Source organism: Chelon labrosus, assembly GCF_963514085.1.
Source record: "Chelon labrosus genome assembly, chromosome: 15".
NCBI classification, from domain to species: Eukaryota; Metazoa; Chordata; class Actinopteri; order Mugiliformes; family Mugilidae; genus Chelon; species Chelon labrosus.
The window spans coordinates 8,691,845-8,708,272 of NC_140348.1; the positions used below are offsets into that span (position 1 = coordinate 8,691,845).

Consider the following 16,428-nt stretch of genomic DNA (forward strand, 5'->3'; position numbering starts at 1 on the left):
CCACAAGATCATTATTAGAATATTTTTTAAGTTTTATATTTATATTATTAAGTTATATCTTTACCTCTCCGGGCCTTTGAAATGTGTTAAAACCAAATACTCTGAAAGGAAAAACAAATCATAGTTTGGGTGAAAGTTGAAGTGACAGACATTATTTTACCCAAATAGACAATACGTCCTACTATGAAGGGTCTTTTCATGTTGAATACTTAGTCTGAGTTTTTTTTTATGCAGAATTGAATGTTAAAGCACTGCTCTGCTGGTCAACACAGTGAAACTGGCTGAAGCTTTTGATTGTTATACTATCAAATGTCCACAAGCTGAGCGCTGGTAGAATTTGATCTGCAGCTGTTAAATGTTTCCTCTGAACGTTTGGCTGGTAAAATCCTGAAAGCAACAGTTGGATTTTGGACTCTTTGCCTCGAGGTGCTGTACGTGCACCGTGACCTCTGCCTTTTTATTTTTTTACCACAACAGGCTGGAGGTCTGTGATCATCTTAAACTAGTAACTACAATCAGCCTCATAGACACAAATAAACTGATCCAGAGCCAGTGTCGGACCCTAGGACGCCTTGGATGGGTTCAGTTGTCGGCAGCCTTTGCTTTCCAAGTTTCTCTCTTTGTTCCTAAAAGTCAAATCTGTAGAGCTGTTCAGGTCCTCCCTCCTATCATAGAATAACTGTACGTAATTTCATCAAATTGAAACCACGTGATTAATTCAGACTGTAACCTAATAATTTCTTCACCTGTTCTTTTAAAACATTACTAAATAATTTGAGAACGAGATTGTAGTGCAGGCAGTGACTTAGGGTTGTGATACACCAAGCTGACAGTCAGCTGTTTTCCTGTCTCGGGCTGCTGATAAGCATCTGTGGCCATGGCCACGGGGCTTCTTTTGTTTTACATCTTCATGTAATCTGAGCTGATATTTTTACAACATCTGGAAAAAGGAGAGGCCGCGTCTGTACGACAGTTTGTAGATCTTCCTATCTTCCTAGCTGGCTCTTTCAGTTTCCTCCTTTGAATGATGAATACAGACTACTGGTATGGAGAGTTATGTGCATGTGCCATCTGGCCATTAACGGTAGTCTTTGCGGTGTGTTCGAGTGCAGATTCTTGGCCCAGACACAGGAGATGCTAGGCAATGTCTTGACGGTTATTCTCTAATGTCAGTTTGGTGTGTCCGTACCTTTTAGAGTTTTGACACTTCTTTCCTAGTAGCAGCTGCCAAGGTGCCTTTATGCAAGGTACTCAGTCCAGTGACCAGCAGGAAACTCTGGATGTACTGGACAGCTCACAGTTTGTAAGTTTAAGCAAATATTTAGTTCTCATCCAGGTGATTGTACATGATGTCAGCTGATAATCCACATAAATGTGACCGACGAAGAAGCAAAGGAAGGCAAACTCTTCTCTGACTGACCTGCCGTCACTCCGCACAGTCCTTTTCCTCACATGGGTGTCTAGTTAGGGATGACGCACATTGGTGCTAATTTGAAGCATCTGAAACATGTTTTTAAGTTTTAAACCTTTCATTTCTTTTACACGAGGAGAGCTCACTGAATCATTTACTCAGACAAGATTGGAAAATGCTGATTTTTGTCCACACGATGAGCACCTCCTCTGAATCTATATATGCTGTTACCAACAAAACATAATGCTGCATAATGTGTACTGTTCCAAATAAGAGCCATCGACATGTAGAAAACATGATGGAAGTCTGAGGACAGTCGAACCTGGAGAATTTATGTTTTTTTTGTTTTTTTTTTTAAATTCCTTAATGTATTTCTACAATATAAAGACTCTGGCCTTTGTGTCTGTTTTGTTTATGTTTGATAAACTCAGGACTCTAAAAGGCTTTGTAATATAATCCTTTAACTTTTTTATCCCACATGTTACGTATGCCTCGTCGTTGTTATTTCTAATGCAGTAGTCACTCCATAGAGCTTTTCAACAACGCACTGTGGCAGTGCACTTTTATACTCTTTGATAAAAAAAGAGCTTTTGTTTACAACCTGTATGTTTGTTTCTGAGGCTTGTGCTGCTTTTTGTTTTTCTGCCCACGTGTGAATGTGTATGTGTGTGTGCACTTATGTACCTCTCAGCCATAACATTATGACCACCTTCCTAACATTATGTAGGTCCCCCTTTTGTTGCCCAAACAAGCCTGACCCGTCGAGGCATGGACTCCACTAGATGTTAGCAACAGGTTCTTTAAATCCTGCAAGTTGAGAGGTGAAACCTCTATGAATCAGACTTGTTTGTCCAACACATCCCATAGATGCTTGATTGGATGAAATCTGGAGAACTGGAAGGCCGAGTCAACACCTTGAACCCATTGTGGTGTTCCTTTAACCATTGCTAAGCCAAAAGGTTTGAGGAACACCACACGGCCATGTCACCGGTTCACTTCTTTTCTTTCCTTGGACCGCTTTTGATAGATACTCACCACTGCACACCTCACAAGAGCTGCAATTTTGGAGATGCTCTGACCCACTTGTCTAGCCATTTCAATTTGGTCCCTATCAAACCTCAAATCCTTCCACTTGTTCATTTTTCCTGCTTCTGGCATCAGCTTTGATGATAAAATGTTCACTTGCTGCTTAATATATATCCCACCCACTCATAATGTTATGGCAGACTGGTACATTATAAATGGTTTAGTATCAACAAGCTGCCAACTGGGCCAAATTTCTCACACACATACAGATATTCTGCATATTCCTAACAAATGTAGCACTATCTTTGCCACATCTGGATGTCTTCTCTTTGTTCACAAGCAAATTTTAGAATATTTTATCATAATTTATTTTGACACGGTGGCAATTACTGGTAAAAACATTATTTTCTGAAAAATCAAACAGAAGCAGTGTTACAGAAAAGACCGTTCTCATAAAACCAGCAAATTTGTCCGATTTGGAGTGAAAGGATTTAAATGTCTCTTATGTTTTCGTAAATAAACTTTATTTTAAAATGCACAGACAGACAGATGTGGTGGCACTGCTGGTGGCAGCCCCCTCTGCTGGTTGTTATTTGTACTGTTTACTGAGGTTTCCTGGAAGCTTCATAGCTTCAGGGGGTGTCCTGCTGTTACACAATCATGACTGTACATATACATCATCAAACATTAATTATCCACCAGCTAAATTGTTACCTTATATTCATATAACATTTAAGATTGACATCATTTTAATGACCAAAGATTACTTTTGGATTATCATCCCTCTTTATTCCTTCATTTCTTCTTAATTTGATTTTAACAGTAAATAACCTCAAAATGATTTGTTTTTTTTGCACCACTTGTGTGAGCTGTGAATGCAGATCAGGAAACCTCAGCCACTCAAACCCACACAAACTGACTTCAGTTGATTTCAGAGACTTCAGTGGAGCCGAACACATTTGTACCCTGTTTGAAAGTAATTAAAGAAAATATACAATCTGGACCTCCTGTTCTGTGACTGTTTTGATAAACGAGTTTAGTGTTTATGCTGCAATTAGTTCCAGAGAAATGATTAATGAAGCCTCCTGTTTCTTGCAGCTGCACGGGGAATATGTCGGGCTGGAGGCAAACCATTAATTCAGATTTAGAAGAATGGTTCTTCATTTTGGGAAATGTGCTTGTTTGTATTCTAGCTCAGAGCTACAAGAGAAGAACCAATTACTCAACAATGTGTAGGACATATTTGGAGATCTTCCCTCTTGTACTACTCTTGTCTGGGAACAAACTTGAGTTTTATGGGCTTAAGTGGCTGTGACTTCCAGTCAAACTCCAGCGGGATCTGAGGAAAAGAAACGTATGCAAAATGAGAGATGACAGCAGAGCAGTTTGACAGTCTACGTGCGGAGGAGTGTTGCTCTTACCAAAGTGTCTTTGCATGTCTCCAGATTGTACTTCTGCATGAGACGCACGATAACCATCTTCATGACGAGGATAGCGTAGCGCATCCCAACACAGTTACGAGGGCCGAGGCCGAAGGGCATGTACACGTAAGGGTTCACCTCCTCCCCGCTATCTTTATTGAACCTGCACATAAAGACCACAGACATGTTCACTTTGTCCGACAATGAAAGATTTTTATTATACAGACCTATCATCCAGGTCATAGTATGTGCAATACGAACCTAAAACAAACTTGAGGACATTTCAACCAAGTGGTTTCTTCAGTTCTAAATGACCGTTGGGGAGTTTAAAGTTTTTTTTTTTTATCTGGAATATCTGTGGTTGATGTAGACCTGAGAGTCGCCTCCAATTAGAGGATGTTGGTCTGATTAAGCTAACTCACCATTAGCAGTTCTCGAATGACCAATGAACGGAGAGAAACTCTCCAGAGAAGTTGGACAGTCTTAGCATCCCTCCCCAAAAAGTTCCACCTCCATTCACACCTCGAGTTTTGAGAGTTTGTAGTTGCTGATGAGCACTGCCCAATTAATCACAACAACAACATTCTTAAGTTGCATGTGACTGCTGGTTTATTTACAGACCCCGGTCATGTGAGTTTCAGGTGTACATCACCTACAGATGTTCAGAAATAAACACCTAAACTCCCCACCAGTCAGGTAGAACTGAAGAGGCCACTTGGGTGAAACGTCTTCAAGGAAACTAATCAAGTCGAGTTGCCTTTCCTTTAGCTATGCCAGTTTTATTAATTTAAAATTAAAATACTGTATGAAGAGCTCAAAGGGGTTTGAATACTTCCTGAAGCAGTATATAAACTTAAGTGGAAGCATCTGTGTAACTCTTCAAAGAAATATTTAACACTTTAATATGTGTGAAGACATGAGGGGACTTGAGTGTGAAATCAAAAGATGCCTTTGCTTGTGAGCAACGTGCCAGATTTCTTGTGCAGAAGTCGTGTAATTAATGTAAAGACTGAAAGCTCATAACTGTGTCCATTTACCTCTCTGGCTTGAAAAGTTCAGGTGAGCTCCAGTATTGTGGGTCCATGTGTAAAATGTGCACAGGAACCCCAACAACTGTTCCTTCAGGGATGGTGATGCCCTGGACCTGCACAGTTTTTTTGGTAACCCTCTCAAGCCGAGGTGCGGTGGGATACAAACGCATCGCCTCATTAATCACCTGGTCCAGGTAGTGCAGACCGCTCAGATCCTCATATGAAACGGGAGCCTAGAGGAAAAAGATAAAGTAGGGGGCGAACACAAAACCAGAAAGATCAATATGTTGCCAGCTATTGGGTCTCAAGCGGCAAGAAATCACATGCAGAATTGCTGTACATTTTTCGGCAGCCTGGCATCGATTTCTTCCTGCAACGTCTGCATCGCATCAGGGTTTGTGGCCAGACAGTGGAGGATGGTAGAGAGAGTGGCGCTGGTTGTCTCGTAGCCGCCGAAGATAAAGATGAAGGCTTGGGAAAGGATTTCGTGTTCAGTCAAGCCTACAAAAAAACACGACAAAGAAGTCTTAGCGGGTGTCAATTTAAATATTTTATTCAAAATGATTGCACTCATGTGTAATTAGTGTCTGGTACCAATCTCAAAATGTATCAAAGGGGCAGAGACATAATCCCAAAGACAGTTTCCTAAAGTTCATCTTCAGAACCCAAACTAAAACACATAGATGTTCTCTTTGTTCAGAATATCCAATCAACCAATGAAAGGCAGGCACACGCAGGAATTTGTAAGTTTAAAACTTTAAATTCTGAAAAATTGTGAGCCTGAACCATCCATCAGTGTCGCTATAGGCCTACTCTGCTTGTGGACCTCCCATGATGCACGGACCAACTCTCCTCTACTCTCAGAGTGAATATTTAAAAGGAATATAATAAAACTGAAATATAATGCAGAGTGGTCTTTCATGGATGAAACATTTAAGCGGAAGAGTGACAGCCATTTCAATTTCATCTGACATGAATGGCTCACTGAAGGTGAAGAACAGTTTGAATGTAAACTTACAAGAGAGAGAAAAGCCTTAAACTCTTTGTGTTACCTTCACAGATTCCTGCTTGGGTGAAAACATACCTTTACTTGGCTGTTCGTGTTCGTTCTTTATATCTGCCTCCGGTATCTCGTTCTGGATCATCACCTGCAGGAAGTCTGAGCGACTCTAGGTCCACACAGAGAACAGTCACACAAACTGCACGGATTGCTTCCTGCCTTTTAAATACACTGTAAAGCTAGGACCAAGGTTAGCTTAGCTTAGCACAAAGGTTGGAAACAAACTGCTTGCCTGATTTACATGTGCTGTCTTGTTCAGTTTGTACAAAGGGTAAGAATGACGAGTGGCAACTCGCGTAGGAGCGGTTGATATGTTGTATTGTTTCTTAGCCGGTGTTGTGTCACATGCTGCAACGCAACTGTGACCTGAAAATGAAAGTAAGTTTTATGGTGACTGCAAACAGGCTTAATTAGTCATATTATATTTTGATACCTGCCTCTGTAATAATTAGTTAGGAGTACAGATGTTTGGTACACCTGAGTGTGCTTGACAGATTCTGTGAACACACACAAGGCCTAAAGATTAATGAAAGGACTCGGTAGCGCTTTACTTTATAATGTAATCTAGCAAAATGTGTGAAATTATTTGATGATAAAAATTACTTTTTTTGGCAAATTAGATAAAATACTGTTTTTTGGATAGAGCAAGTCTAACTGTTTCCCTATTTTTATGCTAACTAAGCTGAGCTAATTGACCACAGGTAGACACAGTGTGTGATCTTCTTACACCTAATTTGCAACAATAAAGCAAAACGTTCAAGGAATGGTTTGAGTTGAAAAAACAAAGATTTTGGAAGTGAAAGAAGTTACTGTGCACTGCCAAGAACTCGTTTGGGACATAACCCCTTGAAAAAAAAAAATTTAGTTTTTGTACGAATTAAACAAGCAAGCACAATCAAATTTTTGGACAACGCGAGGCTGCTTCCATGTGCTTATGCAAAGCTAAGCGTTATCTTGTCATTGACCGTCTCATCTAATTCTCTCCAAGAGAGACAAATGTAAAGTCTTACTTACAGATTCCCCGGACTGATGCTGGTCTTTAAATCTCTTCATCAGGCTGTAGAAAAAATCTATGCTGACTCTGGGAAAAACTTCAACTTTAAGAAGACGTAGCAGATGAGCAGCGAAGGGAATTATCACTGAAAGGACAACAAAGAGTCACTAAACAAAACATGCATGTCCTAAACTGACCTCTGCATATAGCAGGTGAAACTAAGGACATACTTTCTAATAAAAAGGGCCAAAATTTGAAGTCAAAAATCTTCTGTAGATGAACTTTAACTGGGTCATCTGGATTGTTGATTGAGTCTATCTCCACACTGAAAGATGCACTCGTCACCACGTCCAAACTGTACGGTGCCACAAACCTATGAGAGGTGGAAACGAGACGGGATTGAATTCAATTCTAGCATGTTTATTTATTTTATGACAAGCAATGCAAAGAAGTGATGGCATGTAACATTGGCAACGTACTGTTTGACGTCGATGGATTCATCCAAATTTGTCTTTCCAAGTTTTTCAATAAGTCGGTCCGCATAGCAAGAAACAACAGGAAAAACCTACAAAAACAGATAAGAGGGAAGTTTGTAATATTGATAATGTGCTGTATATGTATATTTGTTTATCGTTAGTGCCAATTCAAGCATTAGTTTTGCCAAAGCTTTCCAGGGGAAGATTGTCATATCAGTTGCGAAGCATGGTGTTGGAAATGTAATGTTTTGGGGTTGCTTCGTCCAAAAACCACCAGCAAGGTCATGGCTCCAAAAGAAGAAATGAAAGGTTAAGCCCAGATTTGAATCGCACTGAAACTTTTCTTCATGGGGTTTTTCAAATGGCCACCTGTTATCTGCAGGAAATGTTTCAAAGAAGATTCAAGTGCTTGCTTGTCCACATATGTCTCCATTCTGTCTATGGGAAACATCAAGCAGAGGTTGTGAGCGAACTCAGATATGACACTGACCTCTTTCAGCCTCCCACTGGTGAAGCATGGAGATACTGTGCTCCGAATCCGTTTCCACCTTTCATCTTTCACTGCTGTAATTGCATCATCAAGAGGTCCGCCATTAAAGGCAAAATCCTGAGAACAGAGGAAATACGACATTTCTTACACTGTACGACAAATGAAGTCAAGACGTTGTCCCACTGAGGATAGCCGGTGGCTTCCTCGCTGATGGGCCCCGGCAGGTACGAGTAGGAACAACATCCTCAACAACGCTGTCTCTTTGAGCACCGGCTCCCCCTAGAGCTGTGTTTTAAGTCCATTGCTGTTCACCCTGATGACCCATGTCTGCTGTGCTACATCTGCTAGCGATCACATTGTGACATAAACCACCTCAGACTTTTGTTCCTGACCAAGAATGAATTGCCCTTCTGGTTCCTGTTTGCCCGTGTGTTGTTTGCCTCCCTGATTAAACAATCAAACTCCATGGTGATTTTATCCCTCTTTGTGCCGCAATTAAGCTCGTACACCACCCGTTTCAAAGATACATTTTTGAAAAGAAGCTTTTTTTTTAAATGCAACTGTTTTTTTAACCTTCACACAGAGCTTAGCTGTTTCCCCTTGTTTATAGTCTTAGTAGCGTAGCTTTATTTTGACTAAAGGTGGTATGACTCCAGAAAGCAAATAAGCTCTCGTTGGACGTCTCGTTGCTTCTCAGTATGGCAACAGTATGACTTCATAAATACAAGATAGTGTGTTAAGTTTAGCTATCAGTCCACTACAAAAAAAGGAGAGCTAATAATCCTAAAAAGACATGTCCTAAACTGTTCTGACATTTAAAAGCCACAAATATTTACAACAGGTCAGTCAAGCTTGTGTTTTCACTAAAACCAGCTGGGTGTGTAGCCTGGTGTAATTCTAGACCATTCAGCCGTGACTCTTCATATGAAGAACAAATCCAACGTGCTTGTTTTGAACGTTTCATCATTTAGATTTCAGACATATGACCTTGATCTGTTCCAGGGGATATAATACGGTATCCCTGAACAAATCTTTCCAGTATGTTACAGTATCATTATTTATCTGCAAACAACAAAAAAAAAAACCTGTGTTTGCTCATCAAGACCCGCCTCTCACGTTGAGCGTTACAGGGGACTTTGCAGGGTTGCGTAATATGATGAATGATGTAACATTACAGAAACCTCATTGGTCAGTGTCATGATGTGCTGAATTTTCATACGCACCCTGCGGTTGGTGAACACTGAGTAGCACTCCTTCACGAAAACGGTTTTAATAATCTCAGGGTCCGTCACCATTAAAACCGGCATTCGTCCGTCGAAAACCCTGAACAAAAACAGCATCACAGAATGAAGTTTGAGCTACAGCCCATATGTTGTAGAAAAGGACATGTTTTCACAATTAACACAGCTAATCACTAATTCTTTCTGCATTATTACAAATTGGGATACACAGATAATATTTTATTACTATGCCACACAAACAAACTGTGTTGAAATAATAAAAGTATATCAAGTACATTTAAGAGGTACTTGTACTTTACCTTAATGTTTCCAAATAATTATCTACTACATACACTGCAATAACATATTATGTTTATGTATCCCAAAGACTTGATGTTGAATATGGCAAATTCTTCAATTCTTCCATCAGACATATGATTTTTTGATTTTTTTTATTGCTTCTTTTTATATCCTGTGTGCTACAGTCTTTAAACTGTCTGCTACTGCAACGGTACGAATTTCCCCACAGAGGGATAAATTAAGGATTACCTTATCTAAAACAGGTACAGCCTAGTTACTGTTCTATTTTCTCATATTAAAACTGTACATTGAAACGCGGTAATGGAGCTTGTTCTCAATCTTTGGACCACGATACTCTGATAAACTTCCACCCACTTTCACCACTTCCACTCCACTCTCCACTGCTCACACACTGACTTATCAGTAAACTGTTATTATTGTGCGTTTTGCTGATAATACTTGACAACATTTTACTTGAAGTAATTTACAAAACTGAGTGCATGAAGAATAACTCACCTCCAAACACTCCCATACTTGGCATGGCACTCACGCTCAAATTTCGTTCCCTACAAGAAATCATAGTTAAAATGAGTAACAGGTACACTCAGAGTGCATAGATAAGCTTATTAACCAAAAACCAAAACACCGTCATCTCTTCATCTCAGTTATATAATCCTGAATGACTTTCAGAGATTTGTGTGTTTACCTTTTTAATGTTGTGCATTGTTCCAATAAAAGGCAGAGGCCTAGGTCCGGGTATCCCCAGCTTTTTGAAAACCCTGAATGGCCATGTCCCATACCTATGTTACATAAACAGTTTGTATAACAATTATTATTATGTAGGGAAACAAAAGACTTACCAGTCTGACATCCCAGGGGTACTTTGTTGATTACAGAGATAGGTGGGTAATACTCACAGTAGTAACAGGGTGAAACAGAGAGCCAGCAAAGTCCAGGTGGTTGGAGAAAATAAAGAGAGAAACATTTTGGCTTCGCTCCGATGCAAGAGCTGGTCAGTATAAATACTTGGGAAATAAGGAAGTGGACTGAAAAAACAGTGGGTAAAGTCTCTGTGCAGTAGGAGGAGCCTAGACACCGGATGCGAGTTGTCAAAAAAAAAAGAAAAAAAAAAGAAAAGAAAGAAAGAAAGAAAGAAGAGAAAACATTGGTTGATTTGTGTAGCCTAGTATAAACTTGAGAAGAATAATGAGAATAATTATAAACACTTTATCATATTAACTTCTCTGTAGATCGTTGGTCTAACCAAGTAGGTAAATAAAGACAAAATACGATAATTTTTTATAATTTTTTTTATTGATACATGATTTATTTTCCAAATAAATGTTCAAACTGAGTATTATGTGGTAAATACGCAATAAGTTAGTTCATATAATATGGTGGTTATGTTCATAAAGGACCGCTCTTGTTTTCTTCTTATCTGCTCACATTAAACAACAAACACGATTTTATCCACACACTCAAATGAAAGTAGTATTATGAAGCGTTACGCAAGACATTTGTTTTAAAATCCTTTTTTTTCCCCCTTGCGGCTTCAGCGTATTTGATATGTTTGAGCCTTCTCCCACGCCGTACGTAACACGGAAACACATACGACCAAAGACTCCAGCAGCTAGCGTCCTCTAACGTTACCACATTTTCTTCTTTTACAGTCAATTCTAGGCTCTTTTCCATCCAGACGGTCGGACATTCAGCCCAATTTAACACAGTTACAAGGTGAGACAAACAACAAAGGTGTGGTTGTATACTTTGTTTCTGCTTTATGTGCTAAATGACGCCAATTTTAAGCTGCTCTTGCCTTGTAGCGTCGGGCTACAGCTTAGCTAGGTTCACATTGTAAGTGACCTCGGCTAATGTTAGCAAGCTTAAATTAGCATTCTGTTTTTGTTTTTTTTTTGCGCAGTGCTAAATTATTTTTAACATATTCTTCACTAAATACATAACAATGATATATATATGTAAAACTGTTGCGGCTGTATATGCCCATACTTTTTTTTTCTTCTCTTAAATGTCTGACCCTTTTCACAACAATCAGTGAACTCGTGTAACGATAAAGTTGTGGATGTCATGCGCTGCTGTAAAAAAGTTGCAGTCCATGACTCATGTTTCAGCAATTATTACTCTGATAACAACTGTGTATACAGTTCACGACCTCTTGTAAGACACGCATTTAGATGTGTTTTCTTTTACATATTAACTATAGTAGATTTGTATTTCACCTAATATGGTCTCACAGTCACAGAGTGTGTTGTTGTTCATTCACATGAACAACAACAACAATAACTCTGCACTAATTGACTCACAGTACAAACTCCTGGATCGTTGTATATATCTGCTCTTATCCTTTATTTTTATTTTTTATTATTATTTTATGTGTACAGATTGAGATTCATTTTTTACGCTTATTCAAGTTCTGTGTGCTTTTGTACAAGAGAGCAAAAGTTACTGGAGTCAAAATCCTTGTATGTGCGCACACAGGTTATCTTTTGCTGCACAAGCTCAGTTTTCACAACAGAGCTGAGGAGGGCAAGACTTCTATGTTAAAGATCATCAGAAGGGTCAAATTATTCTCTGGTTGTAGTAAACAACAATTATTTACTGGACAGTCTGGTTTTAATGATAAGATTCCACATTGTAAACGTGTTATTTGGCTTTATTTTCCCAGAGCACTGTATACTTACTCAGTATTGCCATTACTCTCCTCTTCCTTTTTCATTTTACTTGCCACTTAATATTCATTTAATACTCAGGTAGGTACACCCTCCATTTATTCAAGTGGCCAATTGCAATAATTACTTGACCTTGAGCATGTTATTCTTACAAATCTGTGCATATTATTTATGAAAATGTCATTTAGACTTAGACTTACATAGACTTTAATCATCCACAAGGGAAATTGCTTGGCCACAGTGGCTTATAGTTGGACATAAAAAACACTCTTGAGAACCACAAGTAAAAAAGAAAGATAAGATCAGATAAAATAAAATGTGAGTGAAATCTAGTGTAATAAAATGAAAATAGTATAAGCAAAAAACTTGGAACAAATGTACGAGAAATAGAGATGGAAGTAAATATGTATTATAAACATAGGAATGATATTAAGGTGCAATAGTGTGCATTAGCATGAATAACATGGAGTTATCTGTTGAAACATGGAGTCATCTGTTTTGCCAAATAGTTACACCATACCTCTATTAGTGCATGAACTCTGGTTACCTTAGGGAAGATTTGTTTCAGTGCAGATCCTAAAACCCATTTCCATCAAATCCTTGGCCATGACCAGATTCTTCGATCTAAATCCCAGTTATGCAGTCTGTACTAACTGGCTCTTTGAAATAATGAACATTTTTAACTCATTAGGATTTCTGCAATCTTATTCTTTCATGTTATTCTGTTAAATTGTCAAAATTGTTGTTTGTTCTCTGCCCTCTGTGTGTGTCTGTGTACTGTTTCTGTCCTGAATTGTCACTGTACAGCAGTCACTAATCTTCAGTGGTTCTTGCCCTAACAGATATATTTTGCCGCCATGTTCCTCACCCTCACCCTGCTGAGGAAAGGTATCCCTGGGAAGCAGTGGATTGGAAAGTATCGGCGTCCGCGGCCTGTTACGTGGCAGATGAAACGCAATACACTGAAGCACCTGGAGCGTGAGGCGGAGAACGAATACTGGATCAGCCGGCCGTACATGACCGCGGAGGAGGAGTACTGCCACGCTGTGGAACGTAGAGCCCAGACCTGGCTCAAGGTCAAGGAGGCCAGCTTCGCAAAGTTTCCTGAACACAAGCACATGACAGATCACCTGAGTCATCTGAAAATTTCCAAGACATGGTAGAGTTAATGCAGGCAATGAAACAACATGCAAAGACTCTTTATGATGTTACAGTGTTAATACATTTTGTTGTGTGTAGTGTTTTTTGTTTTGTTTTTTCTAGCTGAAAGGCTGCAATGAAATATCCAGAAAAGACTCTTTTAGCCCACCAATGTCTGAATAAAACAAACCTCGAAACAGTTGGTTTGTAGCTCTGTATCGCAAAATGTGAAACCACACTGCAACAGGACATTCAGTGGAGCTTCTTTGGATAAAAACTGCTTAACAAACTACACCTGATGTTGGAGTCATTATTTCAGAGCTCATGAGCAAAATTTGCTTTCAAGTTAGGAAGATCTGTTTCCAAAATAGGTTATAAAATATTTACATGAACTGTGAAAATGCCTTTCAAGGTTCTTCAAAAGAAATTTCAGTTCATTCACAGATTCCCATAAAATTTTATTTGAGTTGGGTGTGTTGTTTTTGTGTCAAGTCTAGTGAAGTTTAGTTGTTTTCACGGTATTGCTGACAATTGGAGGCTTTGTCGTGACTCATTGTGCAAGAGATTGACCCTCAGTGAAACCTTTGCTCGCCTCCTCTGCAGCAAGATAACATGTCAATAACTTGTCTGATACAATTTATTGCCGTTACGTACCCCTTTATGGTGACATCACTTGTGTAAAGCACCGGAGCATGAATTTGTTTCCGTAACCTATTATGGAAGAATCCGAGGAAGACATGCACCATAAAACAAACACTGACTCATAGATAGAATAATATCTCTTTATTTGGTAAAACTTGAGCACTTACAGTCAGTCTTGCAGATGTTTCCTAACAGGTGAAGATGTACCACCTGTAAATGAGAGCTGTAAGAGTAACCAGCAAATATTTAAGAAATTAACATGGTGTGGTTGCTGCTATGCATAATCCTGTGACTGCACTACTCCAGCACACCTCAGCTATTTTCAACCTTTTTGATTGGTCAAGCGTGAAATGTTGATATTCAGTACTTCTGTGCAGCACACACAGCCCAGTTGGTTTCCATAGAAGCCATCCAGTCTGACCTATAACTGCAACAACGGAAAACAATGCAGTCTTCTGGGCTCCCAGGGTTGGGGAAACCTTTGCTGACACAAAATAATTTAAGATAATACATTTTTAAATTAGTAATTTTGAAAAGACAGATTTTACTGCAAAAATCTGTAACTGTAAACAATAAAAACTAACCAGAATCCTGTCCTTAGTGAACTACATGAAGCTTTCCCAACTATTTTCACTTTCTACTTTAGAAAGTAGATGTTAAACCCATGTTAGTGGTTTATTCTTCTATTTGCAAGTAGAATTAATACTAGAAAAATAATTAAATCATTGTTTATATTAATTTTCAGGTGATTAATAGTAACCCAACGGTTCCCAAATGAAGGATTGCTCCCCACCAAAGAGACACAAGATAAATCTGAGAGGTAAAGGGTAAAGGAGCCAAAAAGAAGAAAAGATATTTGCATCTTGGTTTACCTCAATCTTTTCTTGAACAGCGCATTTTGCAAAGCCATGGCAACTAACTAACTACTGCTGAAAAATAACTAGAGTACAAGTACAATAGCTTATTTCACTCTAAACAGAAGGAATGGAAAATGAAACTACTCGAGTCAACTACTCTGTATCATCGTGTCTCTTTGCAGTGGCTTTCAATCAATATTTGTTCATTTTGCCTATTTTTTTATTCTGAGTTGTTTTTCCGTCTTCATGATCATTTTGCATCTGGTGTATCATCATTCCAGTCATCCTGAGTTTTATGTCTCTATTTGTGTTCTTTGTGATCTTTCTGATCTCTTTGCATGTCTTCATGGCTTTCAAGATTCTCTTTCATTGTCTCTTTGCCGTCATTTCCGTCGTTGCAGTTACAGTTCTTTTAGTCTGTGATAAATTTTCTTCTCTTTGCAGACTTCATGTCTTTGCAGTGTTTTGCATCTTGTAGTGAGTCTTCATTGTTTTTCCTTGTATTGTGTGTCCATTCGAGTTGATTTGGCAGCATATTTTAGTAGGCGCTGTGTCTATATGGGATGTCTACATGTCTTTCTGGTCATTTTCAGCTCTGCGGTTATTTTGCAGTCTGTTTGTCGTTTGTATTTGGTCATGTTGTTCATCACTGTAGTTGCTTGCCACTCTCCTCGATAAGTTTGCATCATTCTCATCATTTTAACTGTTTGTACTAGTGTATATTTGTGTCATTGTTTAGAGTCTTTGAGTCATCTTGTGGAGCGTTGTTTTGTCTTTGTTTGCGGACACGTGTTCTTTGTGTGAATTAGTTTTTATTTTGCATCTTTTTTAGGTTGGTTCTGTTTCTTTGTGGTCTGTTTACGTGTTTTTTTTTTGTTCATTGTCATCTCATTGTGTGTGTTTCTTTCTGGCCATGTTCATCAGTGTAGTTGCTTGTGGTTGGTCTGATTTTTTGTTTTGTCATTTGAGTCTCTTAATAGTTGCATGAGCCTCTTTCAGGTCATTTTCATCTCTTTGTGCTTTTGTGGTTGATTTGGAGTCTATTCACTGTTTTGTGTTTTTTCTGGTCATTTTGAGTCCCTTTGTAGTTGCAGCCTATTTTTGATTATTTGATTGATTTTCCAGAGAGCAATGTTAATAGTCACTTCAAAGCTCCAGACTAGGGGCCTACTATTTCCTTTGGCTCCTGGGCATGAGCTTGTTTGGTCCGTTCTGTAATCCTTCCATGTCCTCAGTAAATGTACTTAGCTCCACCATTGCAATTTGTTGAGGAAAGGGGCACACCGAATTGCCGACGTGCACATAGGTTCATCCAGCAGATGGCGCTCTGGGTCCTGTTAGTGATAACCCTGGAGGAGCAGAGCCACTGCCCCTCCTGTGCCGTGCGCCCCGGCGTTGTTTTCCTCTCCTGGATGATGAGGTGCGTAAAGAGGCGCCAACGCACCGGGTTTGAGGAGGTAGCTAATGAGCAGACCAGACAGCCAGACCCCCTGTGCAAAGAGATCCACACAGCGTCTCGGAGCCGGAGACACCATGAAGACAGACAGCAGATTGAGGAGTAAAGATTCACCTGCAGACGACTGAGTGAGGCTTCAGGATGGCGGGGGGTCGGAGGGGACTTGTGGCCCCTCAGAATACTTTTTTGGAGAATATTGTGAGACGGTCGAACGGTA

General features: G+C 39.4%; 3 protein-coding genes across 3 annotated transcripts in view; 2 read left to right on the top strand and 1 right to left on the bottom strand.

Moving 5' to 3' along the window:
- Positions 1 to 39: 39 nt before the first annotated feature.
- On the bottom strand, positions 40 to 10,496 carry LOC311499959 (cytochrome P450 3A27-like). The gene is made up of 13 exons (XM_084561107.1): positions 10,347 to 10,496; positions 10,136 to 10,229; positions 9,946 to 9,995; positions 9,133 to 9,232; positions 7,910 to 8,026; positions 7,423 to 7,508; positions 7,174 to 7,316; positions 6,964 to 7,088; positions 5,974 to 6,058; positions 5,230 to 5,390; positions 4,896 to 5,122; positions 3,859 to 4,021; positions 40 to 3,776 (listed from the first exon to the last, which is right to left on the bottom strand). The coding sequence occupies exons 1-13, from the start codon at positions 10,412 to 10,414 to the stop codon at positions 3,702 to 3,704; spliced, it is 1,494 nt and encodes a 497-aa protein (XP_084417233.1). The 5' UTR covers positions 10,415 to 10,496; the 3' UTR covers positions 40 to 3,701.
- Positions 10,497 to 10,895: 399 nt separating this feature from the next.
- Positions 10,896 to 13,548, top strand: mrpl57 (mitochondrial ribosomal protein L57). The gene is made up of 2 exons (XM_084562384.1): positions 10,896 to 11,163; positions 12,959 to 13,548. The coding sequence occupies exon 2, from the start codon at positions 12,974 to 12,976 to the stop codon at positions 13,277 to 13,279; it is 306 nt and encodes a 101-aa protein (XP_084418510.1). The 5' UTR covers positions 10,896 to 11,163; positions 12,959 to 12,973; the 3' UTR covers positions 13,280 to 13,548.
- A 2,804-nt stretch (positions 13,549 to 16,352) lies between these two features.
- The window catches only part of kcnh1a (potassium voltage-gated channel, subfamily H (eag-related), member 1a), a gene marked incomplete at its 5' end in the record, with an annotated part of 42,923 nt that continues 42,847 nt past the window's right edge, over positions 16,353 to 16,428 (top strand). The window contains one exon of the mRNA XM_084561933.1: positions 16,353 to 16,425. Within this exon, the coding sequence (XP_084418059.1) occupies positions 16,353 to 16,425 (73 nt within the window). The remainder of the gene's footprint in view (positions 16,426 to 16,428) is intronic.